This window comes from Ochotona princeps, chromosome 13 (genome assembly GCF_030435755.1).
Source record: "Ochotona princeps isolate mOchPri1 chromosome 13, mOchPri1.hap1, whole genome shotgun sequence".
Taxonomy (NCBI): domain Eukaryota; kingdom Metazoa; phylum Chordata; class Mammalia; order Lagomorpha; family Ochotonidae; genus Ochotona; species Ochotona princeps.
The window spans coordinates 31,235,629-31,254,291 of NC_080844.1; the positions used below are offsets into that span (position 1 = coordinate 31,235,629).

At 44.2% G+C, this 18,663-nt stretch overlaps 1 protein-coding gene across 2 annotated transcripts; it reads left to right on the forward strand.

The window, feature by feature from the left end:
* Positions 1–770: 770 nt before the first annotated feature.
* Positions 771–18,589, forward strand: KIFBP (kinesin family binding protein). Of its 2 annotated transcripts, none has more exons than XM_058671548.1 (7): positions 771–1,269; positions 7,107–7,205; positions 11,801–11,880; positions 12,184–12,367; positions 14,533–14,629; positions 16,111–16,226; positions 17,218–18,589. In XM_058671548.1, the coding sequence occupies exons 1-7, from the start codon at positions 844–846 to the stop codon at positions 18,091–18,093; spliced, it is 1,878 nt and encodes a 625-aa protein (XP_058527531.1). In that variant the 5' UTR covers positions 771–843; the 3' UTR covers positions 18,094–18,589. The 2 variants fall into 2 exon arrangements, with proteins under 2 accessions (XP_058527531.1, XP_004583495.2); XM_004583438.4 differs by having other exon boundaries at positions 14,533–14,617.
* The last annotated feature ends 74 nt before the right edge of the window (positions 18,590–18,663 follow it).

Here is an 18,663-nt window from a genome sequence, read left to right on the forward strand (position 1 = left end):
GTGGCCATTGCGGCTCACTTGGGGAGTGCATCATCGGACGGAAGATCTTCCTCTCTGTCTGTCCTCTCTGTATATCGACGTTCTAATAAGTCTTAAAAACATAAATATAATAAATAAAATGTTGATATAGTAAATTATCCCAGGTCGAAAGGAACTCTAATCAGGGATGGGGGCCCATTCTCTAATGTCAAAACGTTGGTGCGTCCCAGTTTATGTCTGAACACAGCTGCTTCTAAACGATATTCCGAAACGCTTCGTTGAAATGAGCCGAGGGCCTGGCGCGATAGCGTAGCAGCCAAAGTCCCCGCCTTACACGCACCGGGATCCCATATGGATGCTGGTTCTAATCCCGGCACTTTCACTTCCCATCCAGCTCCCTGCTTGTGGCCTGGAAAGGCAGTCGAAGGTGACCCAAAGCCTTGGGACCCTGCACCCTCATGGGAGACCTGCAGGAAGCTCCTGGCTCCTGGCTTCAGATCAGCTCATCTTCAGCTGTTGCGGTTACTTGAGGATTGAACGAGCAGATGGAAGATCTTCCTCTCTGTATATCTGCCTTTCCAATTAAAATAAATCTTTTTAAAAAATAAAGTGAGCCGAAATTAAACACTTTATTGTACACAATGCATACATACACCGTCACAGGGCGAACCGACTCCGGGAAGCCCACGGTGACAGCTCCATCTTCGTGACGGCGGTTTCTATGGAGATCTTTTCGCCTTCCCATTGGTCATCGTCGAGTACATTGCGGCCTGTCGGGGCCGTAAGTTAAGTGTCGCAAAGCAAGGAGGAAGGCGGGAGTCCCGGATCACCAGCCCTTGAGGAGACCTGGTCTGTGGGGTCGCGATGGCGAGCGCTCCGTGGGCCGAGATCTACGAGAAATTCCAGGCGGCGCTGGCCCTGTCGCGAGTGGAGTTGCATAAAAACCCGGAGAAGGAACCGTACAAGTCTAAGTACAGCGCCAGAGCGCTGCTGGAGGAGGTGAAGGCGCTGCTGGGCCCAGCGCCCGAGGACGAGGAGGAGCGGCTGCAGGCGGACGAGGGCTCGGGCGCCGGGGACCACGCCTTGGGGCCGCCGGCCGAGGCGGTGGAGGCCGCGGGGCCCGGCGCCCAGCGCGCCGTGAGGCTGGCGCTCATCGAGTTCCACCTCGGGGTGAACCACATCGACACCGAGGAGCTGTCGGCCGGCGAGGAGCATCTGGTGAAATGCCTGCGGCTGCTGCGCAGGTACCGGCTGTCGCACGGCTGCGTCTCCCTCTACATCCAGGCGCAGGTGAGGGAGGCCAGGAGGGGTGCAGAGCGGTCCCGGTCCCGGTCCCGGTCCCGGCAGCGCAGGGTCGGGCCTTGCACAGGGCCGGCCTTGGGGCCCCCCAGCTCCTCGTGCACCCCCAGCTCACCCTCCCGCGGCTGCCTCCCCTCGCCGTGGGCTGCACACTGCTCGCCGGCGCTTCTCCCCTAATCCAGATACTATTCCATCTGTGAAGATAAAATCTAAACTAAATCTTAGCATGAGGTCTTGTGGAAATGAGAGCGACCCTAAAAAAAAATTCTTAATTCAAAACAAAATGTCCTAAGCTTCAGTTTCCCTTGCTACATGGGTCTACCCCCTTCGGAAATTCTTGCCCATTCAAAGCCTTCTCCACGATCACCTCGCTTTAGGACTTTTCGGGATCATTTTGGTTCCAGCAGATCTCTCTGCCTTTGAATACTTACAAATTCTCAGTGTTTCCTATTTGTGATTAAGAAATAAGTCTCACAGTCTGGATTGGGATCAAAGCTCTTGAAAATCAAGGTTTTATGAACGGTACCAAGAACTGTGTTTAAGCTCACAGTGGGTAAATCCATTCCCTAATGTAAGTGACTCAGGGAATATTTACCCAGATTGATTCTATGTTAAATAGCCTCAAAGACAAACTTCAACATTAAGGAATTTAACTTATAGGTCATATTCTTTTGTCGTGGCCCAATAGTTTGAAAGCCATATATGATGAGAGAAAACATCTTTTAAAGGTTTATTCTTTTTTTTTTTTTTAAAGATTTATTTTTTTTTTATTACAAAGTCAGATATACTGAGAGGAGGAGAGATAGAGAGGAAGTGGAGCTGCCGGTATTAGAACCAGCAGCCATATGGGATCCCGGCACATTCAAGGCGAGGACCTTAGCCACTAGACCACGCCACCGGCCCTAAAGGTTTATTCTTATTGGAAAGTCAGATATTCAGATAGGAAAGATAGAGAGGAAGATCTTATTTCAACGGCCATAGTTGAGCCAATTCAAAGCCAGGAGCCTCTTCCAGGTCTCCCACATGGGCACAGGTTCTCAAGGCTTTGGGCCGTCTTCGACTGCTTTCCCAGGCCACAGGCAGGGAGCTGGATGGGAGGCAGGACTGCCAGGATTAGAACCGGTAACCATATGGGATCCCGGCATGTGCAAGGGAGGACTTCAGCCACTAGGCCACTGTGCCAGGCCCAAGAATACATCTGTTTAAAACTGTAGCCCCAGTAGGTGGCACACAGTGTGCGCATTCTAAGTATCTGCTGAATGAGTGAAGGAACTGTTGAGGTGCATGATGAGTTAAGTCAAAGCTAAACTGCAGTTGTCTGAAATTCTCTTTAACTGTATAACCTCAGACCAATACCTTAAAAATGGTTTAAAGAGTGGCTGTGGCCCTGCAAATTTTGCCACGGTTTGTGGTGCCTGGGTCCCATACCAAAGCATGGGGGCTGCAAAGGAGCGCTTCCAGACCCATTTCCCATCCAGCTCCCTGTTGTGGCACACCCTGGATGGTAGCAGGTAACGGGTACCTGGGTCCTTGCCATCCATATGGGGAACCACAGGTGTTCCTGGCTTCGGTTCAGCGTGGCTGAACAGCCCAGGCTGTTGTAGCCCTTCAAGGGAGTGAACCAGGGAATGGAAGATCTGTTTTTCTGGCACTCCCTTTCTCTGGCACTCTGCCTTTCAAATAAATAAATCTTTTTCTAAAACCCATTAAAAAAATAAAGTAGATAAATTCTTAACATAAGGTCTTGTGGAAATGAGAGTGACCATAAAAACATTTCTTGATTCAAAACAAAATGCCCAATCTCAGTGTATTATTAATAGTCCTATATAGATTTATATATTTTATGAGGCCAGAAGCCCAGAGAACTTTCTGTGGAATGACCAAATCACTTTTTATTTTAAAGATTTATTTATTTTTATTGCAAAGTCAGATATACAGAGAGGAGGAGAGACAGAGAGGAAGATCTTCCGTCCGACGATTCACTCCCCAAGTGACCACAACAGCCCGAGCTGAGCTGATCCAGAGCCAGGAACTTCTTCCAGGTCTCCCATGCGAGTGCAGAGTCCCAGGGCGTTGGGCCGTTCTCGACTGCTATCCCAGGCCACAAGCAGGGAGCTGGATGGGAAGCGGTACTGCCAGGATTAGAACCGGCACCCATATGGGATCCTGGCACCAGGAGTCAGAACTTCTGGGTCTTTCACATGGGTGGCAGGGGCCCAGGAAAGTGGAGTGCGAGTGTCAAAGTTGGGCCTCCTCAGTTGCTGAAGCCTGTGTGGTAGATAGCATGTCCAGATGCACATGGGGAATATGACAGTCCATTGGGGCCTGCAGAGGACATCTAGTTCCATAGCAGAGGATGGAGATCAGAGCTCACTGTGTTACTGTCCCAGCTAAGTGTTGACAACTAGTATCTGGCCAAGTGGAGACTGTAAAGTGGACTATGTCAGCCAGTGGACCTTGGAAGGATTTCCTCATCCTTGGAGCAACAAATTCAACTGCATTTCAGAACTGTCAAAACCACTTGAGCAGTACCCTCAGAGCATGCTCCACATTGGTGACTCTGGGATGACATCAGGTGGCCGTTCCCCATCCCTGGGTGGTGATGTGATTAGGATGCTGATTGCGGCTTCTCCCCTTCTCTGCTTCCCTTCCCCTAGACACAGAGACAAGAAAAAGAAAATTGGAAACAATGGTCTCCTCACTTTCTACTATTCTTTGGCCCTTCCCACCTTAATCAGTGTTCCACATGGGCATGCATCCTTCTCAACCATGTAAACATCATGAAAAAATAAATATTATATTAAAAAACTGTCACATAGTGAGGGCTGGCATTGTGGCACAGTGGATTAAGCTGCTGACTGCAATGCTGGTATCCCATATAAGCACCAGTTCAAGTGCTGTCTGCTCTGCTTCCCATCCATCTCTCTGCTTATGCTCGTGGGAGAGCAGAAGAAGATGACCCAAATACTTGGGTCTCTGCTACCCACTTACGAGAGCTGCATGGAATATCTAGCTTCTGGCATCAGCCTGGCCCAGTCCTGACCATTGCAGCTGATTGGAAACTGAATCAGTTGAAGGTCTCACTCTCTGTAACTCCAACTCTATAAATTCAAATAAATTCATTAATCTTAAAAACAAATAAAAAAATAAACATTTTGTAGGGAACGGGTATTTGGCATAAAAGTTAAGCTGCCTGTGGAATACCTGTTTTCTGCCTTGGTTTGAGTCATGACTTCACTCCCAGTTCCAGCTTACTGCTGATGTAGATCCTGGGAGGCCATGGAGATGGCTCGAGTACCTGGGTCCTGCCACCCATGGGGGAGGCCTGGATTGAGTTCCCAGCCCTGGCTGTCTCAGTCCCAGCTGTTGCAGCTGTTGCAGGCCTGTGGAGCTATCATATAAAATGTTAGATAGCCTATAACCCCAAATCCAGTCAACTTAACCTCAGCTCTTGTGGAAGCAGAAGGAAGATCGTGAATAAAATGTAAAGGAAACGGTCAATACTAAATTGACTGTTCATGGAGTATATTTATAAAACTATAATTTTAAGAACTCTGGGACCACTGTTGTGATACCACATTTTAAGCTGCTACTTGGCACAACAGTATCATGTATTGGAGTGCTGGTTTAAGTCCTGGATGCTCCGCTTCCAGTTTACCTTCCTGCTAATGCACCTGAGGAAACAATGTAAGATGGCCCAAGTTCATGGGCCTCTACCACCTATGTGGGAGAGTTGGATGCGGCATTGGGCTCCTGGCGTCAGCCTTGCCTAACCCCAGCTATTGCGACCACTAGGGAGTAAATGAGTGGATGGAAGATCTCTTTGTCTTTGTGACTTTGTCTTTCAAACAAATAAATACTTTAAAAAAAGTTAAAAGTTTGAAAGATTTATTTATTTGAAAATCAGAGTTACACAGAAAGAGGAGAGACAGAGATCCTACAGGTAACCTTAGCAACCAGAGCTGGGCCAGGCTCTGGTATCGTCAGAATTTTCAAGCCAGGAGTCAGAAACTTCTTAGAGGTCTCCTGCACAGGTGGCAGGGGTCCAAGCACTGGGGTCATCTGCTTTCCCAGGCCTTCAGCAGGGAGCTGGACTGGATGTGGAACAGCCAAAGAAGACACAAGCATGTTCCAACAAATACAAATAAGTCTTAAAAACAAAAACAAAAAAACCAACTTACTTTAAATAAATTTTTATTGAAAAGAACTCTGGGGCCCAGTGCGATAGCTCAAAGGCTAAATCCTCACTTTGCAAGTTCTGGGATCCTATATGGGTGCCAGTTCATTTCTCAGCTGCCCTACTTCTGATCCAGCTCCCTGCTGATGGGCTGGGAAGGTGGTAGAGGATGCCCCAAAGCCTTTGGATCCTGCACCCGCATGGAAGACCCAGAAGAAGCTCCTGGTTGCTGGCTTTGGATCGGCTCAGCTCTGGCTGTTGCAGCCACTTGGAGGATGGATGGATATTTCTCTCTATATCTCCTTCTCTTGGAAATCTAATCTTCATTCCAATAAAAATAAACAAATCTTTTGGAATGGTGAACATAAGGAATCATAATAGCTGGTGGCAAAGGGCAGAATCTTCAAGCATTATAATTTGAATTACTGCCCTCTTCTGGAACCTGCCAGCTCACCCTTGTTTGTTTCTGGTTACCTTTGTCTCTTGTCTCCGGAATACTGGCATAGTTTAGCTGGTTTCTCTGGCTCCAGGTTCCTCAGCACAGTGTTGCCCTGCTGGGACTGTAATCTCACTTGAAGGCATCCCTGGGGTGGATTCTGTCCCAGTTCACTCACTAGGTCATTGTCAGGGTTCAGCTCCTCTCAGGCTTCTTCTTGTTAAGATTTATTTCTTTTTATTGAAAAGCAGATTTGCAAAGAGGGAGAGACAGAGAGAGATGGTTTCCCATCTGCTGATTCACTCCCCAAATGACCACAATGGCCAAAGCTGAGCCGATCTGAAGCCAAGAGCCAGAGCTTCTTCCAGGTTTCCCAGGCCACAAGCAGAGAACTGGATCGGAAGTGGGACAGCTGGAGCATGAACCAGCTCCCAAGTGGGATACCTGCGCTGTCAGGTAGAGGATTACCGTGTTGAGTCACTGCATCCACTCCTTTCACGGATCCAAAAAGTTTTCTGGATCCATGTGCTGCACAGTGGGTTAAACTGATGCTTAAGACACTGGCATCTCATATCACTGTGCCGGCTGGAGTCCCAGCTACTCTAATTCTGTATGTTTTTGTTTTCTTCAAAATTTATTTATTTGAAAGGAAGAATTACAGAGAGAAGAGAGAGAGAGATATGTAGAGAGGCATCCACCATCTACTGATTCCCCAAATGTCAACAACAGCCAGAGCTGGGCCACGCTGAGGCTAGCAGCTTTATCCGGGTCTCCCTCATGAGTGCAGCAGCCTGGACACTTGGTCCATCTTTTGTGACTTTCTCAGGCACATTAGCACAGAGGTGGATTGCAAGCAGAGCCGCCAGCACATGAACTACTGCTTACATGGGATGCCAGCATCCCAGGCAGCAGCCTAACTTGCTGTACCACATGGCCATGTTTGTAACCTAATCTTGTAAGAGGCTTTCTCTCCCTTCTGCCATGTCCTGTTCTTTAGAAGCAAGTCACTAAATTCCAACCATACTTAGGGGGTAGGGATTCCAGAAGGACAAGGAGAGCAGGAAGAAGGAATTGGGGAGGGCTCATCTCAGAATGTTAATAAAACTCCATTATATTTTATCAATATACTCTGTTTTATCAATAATGTTGGCTTTGAAGCTATGAAAGTTGCTTCAACTGTAAGACTTACATCATGGTTTCCTCTTTATTTTCTAGAATAACTTGGGTATCCTGTGGTCTGAAAGAGAAGAAATTGAAACTGCACGAGCTTACCTAGAATCATCTGAAGCACTGTATAACCAATATATGAAAGAGGTATGTGACATGGCAGATACATCTTCAGTTTTGATTGAAACTAGACAAAAACTAATCATAAGGAATCCCAATTCATCATATTGGTATAACTCCTCAGTATACTCCAAAATTTCTCTGTAGAGCTATATGGAAAGTCTGCAATTCTCATAAAGACTTGGAGTGTTTAAACTTTTAAAAATTAATTTATTTTGAAGATTTATTTTACTTATCTTAAAGACATGGTGATAGAGAAGAAGAGACAGAGAGAAAGAAATCCTTGATTTGCTAGTTCACTCCCCAGTAATAAAACGCAGGCTGGGCCATACTGAAGCCTTGAGGCAGGAACTCTATCCCAGTCTCCCACAAGGGTGCTCTGGTCCTGAGTAAGTGAGCTGTCTTCTGCTGCCTTTTCAGGAGCTGGACTGAAAGTGGAGTAGCCAGGACACAAACCTGCACTCTGTATAGTATGCCAGCATTGTAAGTGGCAGCCTAACCTGTTGTACCACAAAGCTAGTTGCAAATAATTTGTTGTTGTTGTTGTTATGTGTTTGGTTATAATCTAGAATTGCAGTGCTTAGAGGAAAGCAAACAAGAACTACTTGAGCAAAATATCTGAGCTCCTAGAAGCAATGCATGCCTGAGGATGCCCTAGAAGGAGGGCTTGTAAACACCCAGCAGGCTAGCTCCCAGGCTCTGGTCTAACAGTTCTGAGGTCTGGCTGGAGATGTGGCATTTGAAACAAGGTTCTGGATGATACTTACACTGATGGTCTGAGTACTGAATCTTTACTTCCTTAGAGCAGTGGTTTTCAGTGATTTTTATTTTGTAAACCTGTGGAACCCTTCTGAAATTCTGCAAAAATTGAACAACTTGGCCAAGTAGTTCAGTAGGGTTCAAGTTCGCATCTAGATTTCTTCCTTTCCACCAGAATCGCCAGAGCAGCAGGGAGCCTACATTGAAAACTCTCCCTTTAGGAGTTACAGTGCTGCCAAGCTGACAAACAATTTTTATGTGAAAGAAACATTATCAGGCACAGTATTTTGCTATGCGTTACCTTTGGTCATAGCTATCTGCTTTTAAAAATGCTTTGGTATTTAGGCGGATGTTTAGCCCAGTGAGAAGGATACCCTTTTTATTTGTTTGTTTGTTTTTACTTTATTATTATTATTATTATCATCTTATGATATAGTTCCATAGGCCCTGGGATTTCCTCATCTCCTCCCTAAGTGCCCCCTCCCCCGCCACCCACTGAGTTCCCCTAGTTCTTCATAAACAGTCATGTGTCCATCATTGCGGGCATGGACAATGGTGAGGAGTTCAGCATCCTATTGGGTTAACAGTTTCATTGGGAGTTCATTTTTTATTTGGAAGTAGAGCTGCATACTGCATTGTATCCTCACGTCTGGATATGATAGTCTCCATTACATAGTTACTATACATCCTCTTAAACGAAAAGCCACAGTACAGAATCAGCAACAGGAAGAAAAATAGAAATTTATAATGCTATGAAGTTAAATAACATGGTACTGGATATGATAGTTTCCACTATACAGTTACTGTACATTCCCTTAAGTGAAAAGACACAAAACAGAACCAACAATAGGAAGAAAAGAAGAAATTAAAAACACCATGAAGTTAAATAACATGGTACTAAATGATTAATGTGCCACTGAAGAAATGAAAATCAAGAACCTTCTTGAAGAAAATGATGCTAATGAGGAAGTGTTTTGAAGAGATGAAACTAAATTAAAAAAAAAAATCAAAATCCATGAGATATAGCTTCCACTGATCTTTGTTGGTGAGATGTCTTCTGTAAGCAACAAATAGATGGTTTTTGTTTTTTAATCCAATCTACTAATCTATGATGTTTCATTGATGAGTTTAAGCCATTTACATTCAGGGTTAGCATGAATGGGTCGTAATTTGATCCTGTCATTTTAGCAATGGGCTTTTCTTGGAGGAGCCACATGGCCTGGCCATAGGCACCCGTCAAATAAAACTAACCTTCAGGATGTGGTGGTCCTGGAATCCCACTGAGCTTCCCTACCCACCAGGGAGCCATTGTGCTCAGCTGTACATACCTGCGCCGGTTAGAAAAACCTCCAGGCAGAGGTCCTGAAGGCCTGCCACCAGCCACTGCTTTCTACTGCCTCATTTACTAGGTGAACATAGTCTAAAATACAAGCACAGAGTACTTTTGCACGGGCTATGCAGTTAGAGAACTCATATCTGTACCAAAAGGGAAAGTAGCACATGAAGGCATTGAACTGTAAGTGAAGTGTCACTAGACATTTACCGTTTTCACTGTGTTCCAGGCATTGCAAACTGCTAAGTAGTAATGTGAATAAAATCTGGTGCTACCCATAACAAGCTGCTTCGCTTTAAGGATAAAGATCGGAGCATCAGGCATGTTAATGACACCCACAAAAGATTTTGGAAAGTGCATTTGAAATACTTGTTTTACAGGCCCTTAACATCTTGTCTCCCTCCTCCCTTCCCTAAGTTGAGAATCTTTAAGCTCATATCCCTTCTACCATGACATTTTTTAGTTTTACCCTTAAAGTGCTGAGATGGGCAGAGCACTAAAAAGACAAAGATGGTGAAGTGCTTTTAGGATCATAATCTTGTAACTGAAATTGTTCACTTAGAGGGTGAAGATGTGGGTACAGGTGTATACAACTGAGCACACTAGCTCCCTGAGGAGGGAAGCTCAACAGGCCTCTGGGACCACCCCATCCTGGAGGTTAGGTTTTTGACTCGCACCAGTACCTATAGCTGGGTCACATGGCTGCCCTGGGAGGGGCCTGGGTGCCAAAGATGCTGGGTGACAAAGATGCTGGGTGAAGCCCCTATGGCCGCCCGGCGGCACACCCTCAAGGTTAGAGGGCCTTGATTTACAGAGGGATGATGAGATCACACAGGTGGTAGTGAGAGATGACCTGTGGTTTTTGTTTTCCCTGGGTACCGGGGCATGTGGAAAGTCATGAGTAGTTTCCCCCTTTATCTCTCCCCTTCCTCCAGGAACAATAAGAAGAAATAGCAAATTTGGAAGCAATGAGTTCACCCAGTTTTCCCTAAATCTCGAACGTTCCCACCCTGTTCAACTCTGTAATTATTATTAAAAAATAAAAATAAAATAAAAGAAGAAAATAAAGATGCCAAATGCCCATAGTATTTCATTTGCATATAACACTGAAGGACAGGTGTTTGGTGCAATGTTTATGTCACTGGGAGACCCACATCCCATTTCAGCCCCCTGGATCTGGTCCCAGCCACTCTACTTGTAAATCCAGTTTCCTGCTAGCGTACACCCTGCAGAGCAGCTGCTGTTGGCTCATGTAGTTAGATTCATACCACCCACATGGGAGACCCAACTCAATTTGGGGTCTTCGTGTATGCCTGGCCCAGCCCTGGCTATTGTGGACATTTGGGAAGAAAACCAATAGATGGAAAATATCTATGCCTCTCTGTCACTAGTGCCTTTCTTAAATTTAAAAATAAATAGCCAAGGCAGGAAAGAGTGGAAGCATTAGTTTCCATTTCCTTGTATTGAAAGAGGGAAGTCTATGTAATACTTTATTTCCTCGAGAAAAAATAGTAGAATAAATACTGAAAAACAAGACAGAAAAGCAACAAATACTCATTTAAATTTTGATTTTTGGGCCTGGCGTGGGGGCCTAGCGGCTAAAGTCCTCACCTTGAACACACCGGGATCCCATATGGGTGCTGGTTCTAATCCTGACGGCCCTGCTTCCCATCAGCTTCCTGCTTGTGGCCTGGGAAACAATGCTTCTTGAAAAATAAGGGAAAATTGCTTCCTGGGTGACATGAAAGTAAGTGGGGTAGAAAATGAAGTGTGTTCTGGGGTATTGAAGATTTCTCTGCACACCCCTCCTAAAACTGTTCTGTGCCTCAGCTGTTGACATATGCCTTTTTAAAGTTATAAACCAGTTTGGACTATCCTAAAATCTGCCAAGTTCAGTACAAATTATGCTTCAATACAATAAACTGCTAAATACAAAAATGAAAATAGACACGAGACAGCTGAATAGTATCCTATAGCCATTTTAAGGTGGATAGAAGCCGGTTGTATGTAAACTAAAAATGAAATGTCAATGAAGTAGCCACAGGATGTGGTTAAGAACTTGCATTTTCTAACATATCAGTCACTCAGTACCATGTCACTTAACTCCATAATGTTGTAAACTGTTGTAGATGTTATGTCACGGCTTTTAATAGGTCGGAACGATATTCTGCCAGCTCTGCTTTTAGACCAGAGATGGTTTCCCCAAGAAGCTGTTGAATTGATCTGGACAATAAGATGCTGGACTCTATGCATGGTACATGCTTACAATGAAAGACACATGACTGGATTTGAACTGTAATACTGCAACAAGGTGGAGTAATCCACCATGGGAGGAGGGTACGGGGGGGGCTTGGGGGCACCTCAGAGCCTATGAAACAATGTCATAAAATGAAATGCAATTAAAAAAAAAAGAAAAAGAAAAGAAAAGGAGGTGTGTTAGGCTTTCAAACGTTGATTTCTTCAGTTCCTCCAGAAGAGGGCGCTGGACACTTACAGTTTAATATCTGCAAGAACTTGTGATTCATTGTAGATTGGGAGTCCTCCCCTTGATCCTACTGAGCACTTTCTTCCTGAAGAAGAGAAACTTACTGAACAAGAGCGATCCAAAAGGTGAGCAGAGAACTCTGCCCTCATGGGTGTTTCCACAAAATGCAAGGAAGGTGATGAAAAAGCACACAGTGTTTCAAGGCATGCGTGAAGGTTCCAGAATGTGATTCTGCCATGAGTGTAGCTCCCATTTGCCACCTACGAGTAACTCGTGATTTTGCTTTGTGACTCAGTTTCCTTTTCTATCAGATAGCTGCAGTAACCACACCCATCTCAAAGGGTTGGCGGGAAGACCAAGATAAGTATATATGATTTACTTATAAATTGTGCGTTATCACACAGCTGTTGATGTTTTTCCCCTCACAGGTTTGAGAAGGTTTATACTCATAACCTGTATTACCTGGCTCAAGTCTACCAGCACATGGAAATGTTTGAGAAGGCCGCACACTATTGCCACAGTACATTGAAACGGCAGCTTGAATACAATGCCTACCATCCCATGGAGTGGGCTATTAATGCCGCCACCTTATCGCAATTTTACATCAATAAGGTAGGCTTGTCCAGCTGGTTGGCCAGCAGGGAACCGATAGCGAGAGAAACAGAACCAGTAGAACCTTGCAAAGATCCTCTTTTAGCACCAGGTAGCTTTAATGATATCAAGTGAGACAGGAAGACGCAGCTCAATTTGCCAGGAAACTTACATTTTTTTGTTTCATGAATCCTTTTGAGTTCTAAAATATGAAGTTTTATTATTGTCTCACATGTTGCTAGCCAGTAAAACTAGATGTTACCTAAAACCAGTTTTTAAAAAGAGGCATGCTGTTTTCGTTCATCTACGGAACTGTTACCTTAAATTGCAGATTTTATCTTGTTGTAGATATAGCTTTTTCTTTGTGCAATGATAATCTGGGAGCGATGAGATTTGTCTAAGGAAGTTGACTGTTAAATGTGGGCTCTGATAAAAGCATGTGATGCGTTTCAGTTACTTTTCAGAATTAACTCCTCTCTACTAATTTTTTAGCGCTGGAAATGTCTGCTGAATTCTAAAGTTCTGCATTTTTATGATACACTTTTTCTGGGTGAATTTTAGCATCTTACTTTTTTTTCAGAATTAGCTCAAGTCATTTTGTTATACTCTTAATTGACCCATTTATTTCATAAGTCACGAAGAGTTTCCAGTTTGACAGTGCTTTTAAGCCCCTATTACCAACCACTTTTTCGTGATAATCCTTAATAAACTGCCTTAGCTGTGGAAATTATTTCTAATTCTCAAGCCTCTTTGCAATTTGGCAGTTCTATTGATCAGAGTCCCAGCTTTCATCTCTCTGGGTTACCAGCTGCCTGCTCCATAGGCCCTTATTCCCCTAAGCTTTTTGTTGGTGTTGGTTCTGTAAATACACCCTATGTTTAAAGTATTGTCCCACAGAATTTCATTCAGAAAAACTGTTAGGAAAAAAAGAGCTGTGGCGACTGCAACACTGCTTCTAGGACTTTGATCCAAGAGCCTGTGTGTAAGTAATGACACTGCATGGCAGCGCATTCAGCGATCTCCTTCTGAATCATTTCATTGTGGTCATCATGCAGAAGCGTATCCAGTGCCTCTGCTTGTGGCACCTTTTTTATGGCTGTAGATGCCCCTTGTTTTGTTCAGCAAACAGAGAGATTTGAACAATGCTAGAAAATGCAGGTGTCATTTGTATCATTATCATCTTCATTTGATTCTAGTAATGAGGCTTTACTGCTTGGTGATCCCTACCTGGCAGGACTGAAGTCCCCCAGTACCAGCCACCTGGAAGGCAGGGGACACTCCCCTTTCTAGCAGTGGTGTTCACTGGGAATCCATGTGCACCAAATCCAAGAAATAATGATGGTTAAGGAGTTATAGGAGCAGTGCAGGTTTATGTAAACACACTTCTGGCTTTCTGGGATTAACACCAACGTTCCACTACCTAGATGTTCTAGATGTTAGATATGGTGCCCAGCTATTGCCAGGATGGCTTTTGAATTCACCGTAACGAAGCAAAAACATTTGGTGCCAAGATTGTAGTCTTCGCCAGCTGTGTAAAGACTTCTAGTTACAACTAGTATGAAGTAGACATTCTACTGACTGAAGGTGCCTCCCACTTTCAGGTGGACTTTCACTTTGTATTTCTGCTGGGAAGTTCTGTGAGTTACACCACAAGCCCAAGTGTTTCTGTTAACAAGGGGGTCTTCTTTAAGTGTCTGAGATACTTAGCATGCCTCTGTTGGAATGGTGAAGTTTTGAAGTGTTGTTGATAGAATAATTCCACAAAGTTCATCTTTAGAAATCTTTTCACTTTAAAACTTGGCGAGAACCCTGCTAGTAACTAAATTCCTCCCAAAGATTTTAGAAAACAGGAATATTTTCGTATCAGAGTGAGGGTACTCCTCTGTGCCTTTGACTGGTAGGATCCCTAACCGGATAAAATGAAGACTTGAGCCCTCCGGTAGAGTGCAGATGGGCTAAGAACTTACCATGGGCTGCTTCAGTTGAACCTTAAAGACTTTGAGATGGTTTGAGTCTTAGGTAAACTTAGGTAAACTACAGTGTGGTTTACATACCTTGGTGTTGAGCAGCAATGCAGGGCCTCCTTCGTGGATTTAGACTTTTCCTGTGTTGAAGACTTCGGCATGCACCAGTCGCATGTACGGCTGCGAGATAGTCATCTTCACTCTGGTTTATTTCTCCAACAGCTGTGCTTCATGGAAGCCAGGCACTGTTTATCAGCTGCAAATGTCATTTTCGGTCAAATTGGAAAGATCTCAACCACGGAAGACAGTACGTTAACGTGTGCATGTTTTATGAGAGAGCTCTAAGAACTTTCCTTGAGGGATGGGTGTTTGGCAGACAGTTAGAGACTCGGCACATGTCACCTTGCAGGGCCTGGCCTTGACAGCTGGCTCTGCTCTGGGTTCCAGATTCCTGCTAATGTGCACCCTGGGAGGCAGCCAATGCTGGCTTTAGGTCTGGGTTTCTGTCATTCAGGTGGGTGACCCAGGTTGAAATCCTAGCTCCTGGCTCCTCCCAGCCAGGGCCCTTTGGGAGCAGAACCAGCAGATGGATATTCTGTTTCTATCTGCTCCTCAAATATGATTTTTTTTATTTCTTTTTTTAAGATTTATTTTATTTTTATCGGAAAGTAGGCTTACAGAGATAAGGAGAGACAGAGAGAAAGATCTTCCATCCAATGATTCACTCCCCAGGTGGCTGCAACATCCAGAGCTGAGCCGATCCGAAGCCAGCAACCAGGAGCCTCTTCCAGGTCCCTCCACCTCAGGTGCAGGGTCCCAAGGCTTTGGGCAGTCCTCAGCTGCTTTCCCAGGCCACAAGCAGGTTGCTGGATGGGAAATGGAGCCCCCAGGGTTAGAATTTTCTTTAAGAACTTTTATCTATGTAGAGAGAAAGAGAAAGGAAGATACATGTATTTTCCTCTAGATCCCCCTCTCCTTCTCTTCCTGTGAATCTGCCTTTCAAATAAATCTTTTTTAAGAAAATAAAATAAGAGCCCGGCGCAATAGCATATTGGTTAAAGTCCTCGCCTTGCACACACCGGGATCCCATGAGCGCTGGTTCTAATCCCGGCAGCCCCACTTCTCATCCAGCTCCCTGCCTGTGGCCTGGGAAAGCAGTCGAGGACCGCCCAAAGCTTTGGGACCCTGCACCCACATGGGAGACTCGGAAGAGCTCCTGGCTCCTGGTTTCAGATTGTCTCAGCTCCAGCCGTTGCAGCCATTTGGGGAGTGAATCATTGGATGGAAGATCTTCCTCTCTTTCTCTCCTCTCTGTATATCTGCCTTTCCAATAAAAATAAATAAAAATTGAAAAAAAGAAAATAAAAATAATGAACTCTTAGTATTAGAAGAATGGTTAAATTGTGGAGTACCTGTTTAGTAATGCTATACTTGAAAATGAAGCTAGCAGTGGATGCTGTGGTATGGTGGGTTAGGCTGGAGCTCAACATGCCCACATCCCATATTGAGTCCTTCCTCCACTGCTAAGCTAGCAGTCTGCTCGTGTGCATTGGGGGAGGCAGCAGACAGTGGCTGAAGCGATTGGATCCCTTCCAACCATGTAGAAGACCCATGTCAAGCTCCTGGCTTCATCCTGGCCCAGTCCTGACTGCTGTGGGCATTTAGGGTGGGGATTGCCTTTCCAATACTAGTGAAAATAAGTAAGCACAAAACTGGAAATGATTTTAGAGAAAGAATGCAGAACACAATGAAAATTGCAGTTGTCACATTCATTTTGACAGTCTCTGTTTGTGATTTTAGCTCCTGAGGCTGAAGGAGATGTGCCAGAACTTTATCATCAAAGAAAGGGGGAAATAGCAAGATGCTGGATTAAGTACTGTTTGACTCTCATGCAAAATGCCCAGCTCTCCATGCAGGTAAGGCAGTCAAAGGATGTCTTTTTCTTTCTTAGATGAGCAAGATTTACACGATAGCTTACAGCGGGGCTTGTGTTCATTGATCTCACTGTGTGATTGTTAGGAAAGGCGTGGAGAATGTTCTCATAAAATTTATTTCTTGCCTTCCTCATCTCTCTGCCTTTTAAAAACCATACTCGTCCTTCAAAGCTTATGTTAAATAGCATCTTTGAAAACTTTTTGTTGTCATCCAGGCACGATGACTCCATGATTAAATACTCAACTTGCAGACACTGGGATCCCATAAGAGCGCCAATTCATGTCCCGCCTGCTCCACTTCCCATCCCTCTCCTTGCTTGTGGCCTAGGAGAGCAGTAGAGGACGGCCCAAAACCTGGGGACCCCGCACCTACATGAGAGACCCAGAGGAAGCTCCTGGTTCCTGGCTTTGGATTGACTCAGCTCCAGCCAGTGTGGCCATTTGGGGAGTGAACTAGTGGATGTTTATTATCTTTTATACTGTAAGCAACTTAACGGCAGAAGCTAATTCTCACCAATGTTTATATACCTTGAAGCATTATGTTACATGGATTTGATAAAACGTAAAAGGATAGACTTTTTTGTTTTAAATATTTATTTATTTGAAAGTCAGAGTTAGAGAAAAGGAAAGAGAGAAAGATGTTCCATCCTCTGGTTCACTCCCCAGATGGATGGACTGTCAGCGCTGGATTAGGTCAGAATCAAACACATCTTCCACCTGTGATTTGCTTTCCAGTGGGCTGCCATGGCCAGGCTAGAAAAATAATATACAGGAGGTTTAGGTATTTTTAAAATACTTTTTAAACTTTGTTTTTTTTTTTTTTTTAAAGAAAGGAAGGAGTTTTAGAAAGTATTTAAGGTACTATGTCTGCTAAGTCATGCTGGGAAGTAAGAATTTTCTTTAAAGTTTGCTCTTGTACTTGACAGCAACAGGTACATAGCCAATTTAACCGTAATTTATGTTTTCCTCTCAGGACAACATAGGAGAACTTGATGTTGATAAACAGTGTGAGCTAAGAGCTTTAAGGAAGAAAGAACTAGATGAGGAAGAAAGCATTCGGAAAAAAGCTGTGCAGTTTGGAACCGGTGAGCTGTGCGATGCCATCTCTGCCGTGGAAGAGAAAGTGAGCTATCTGAAGCCTTTAGATTTTGAAGAAGCCAGAGAACTTTTCTTACTGGGCCAGCAGTATGTCTTTGAGGCAAAAGAATTCTTTCAGATTGATGGTTATGTCACCGACCACATTGAGGTTGTCCAAGACCACAGTGCTCTGTTTAAGGTGCTTGCGTTCTTTGAAACTGACCTGGAGAGACGGTGCAAGATGCATAAACGGAGAATAGCCATGCTAGAGCCCCTAATTGTTGACCTGAACCCACAGTATTATCTGTTGGTCAACAGACAGATTCAGTTTGAAATTGCACACGCTTACTATGACATGATGGATTTGAAGGTTGCCATTGCCGACAAGCTAAGGGACCCTGACTCACACATTGTAAAGAAAATCAATAATCTGAATAAGTCTGCACTGAAGTACTACCAGCTCTTCTTAGACTCCCTAAGAGACCCAAATAAAGTTTTCCCTGAGCACATAGGGGAAGATGTTCTCCGCCCTGCCATGTTAGCAAAGTTCCGAGTTGCCCGACTCTATGGCAAAATCATCACTGCAGATCCCAAGAAAGAGCTAGAAAATTTGGCAACATCATTAGAACATTACAAATTCATCGTTGATTACTGTGAAAAGCACCCCGAGGCTGCCCAGGAAATAGAAGTTGAGCTAGAACTTAGTAAAGAAATGGTTAATCTTCTCCCAACCAAAATGGAGCGATTCAGAAGCAAGATGGCCCCAACTTAGCTCTCATATGTACACAGGAAATGTGCGGCATAGAGAATTCTTTCCCTAGTCAGACAGGCCCAGTTCCCTGTGGTCCTTCCCTCTAGAGGCAGAAGAGTGGCCTTTGAACTTGAGATACAGCCCCATCAACTCTGCGCTAGGACCTTCATCAACATGAAGTTAGTAATTTATACCTAATTATGTAAATTGCCTTGTTAAAATTGGCATGTGGTTTATATTTTAGATTGCTTCTTTTCTACTTAGATACAAACATTTCTGCCCCCACTTACTAACTGTAGGTTCTTTGTTGACCTGGTACTTGGTAGATTCCATGCAGAGGAACCTACTGCCTAGTGGATGAGCCTGTTACTCTATTAAAGTTGAAAAATTAACTTCCTGTAATTATTATTTCTAAAATAGTTACTTTCCTAAATGCCAAGAGAAACTTATCCTTTTTGAAAATACTAAAAATTAAGTTATGTTGTTTTAAAGTGTTGTAAAATGGTTTGTCCCAATTATTTTTAAAAAAAAGGGCTTGTGGGAAATACAATAAATTGACTGTTTCACTAATAAAAACTTCCATTTCTCCTT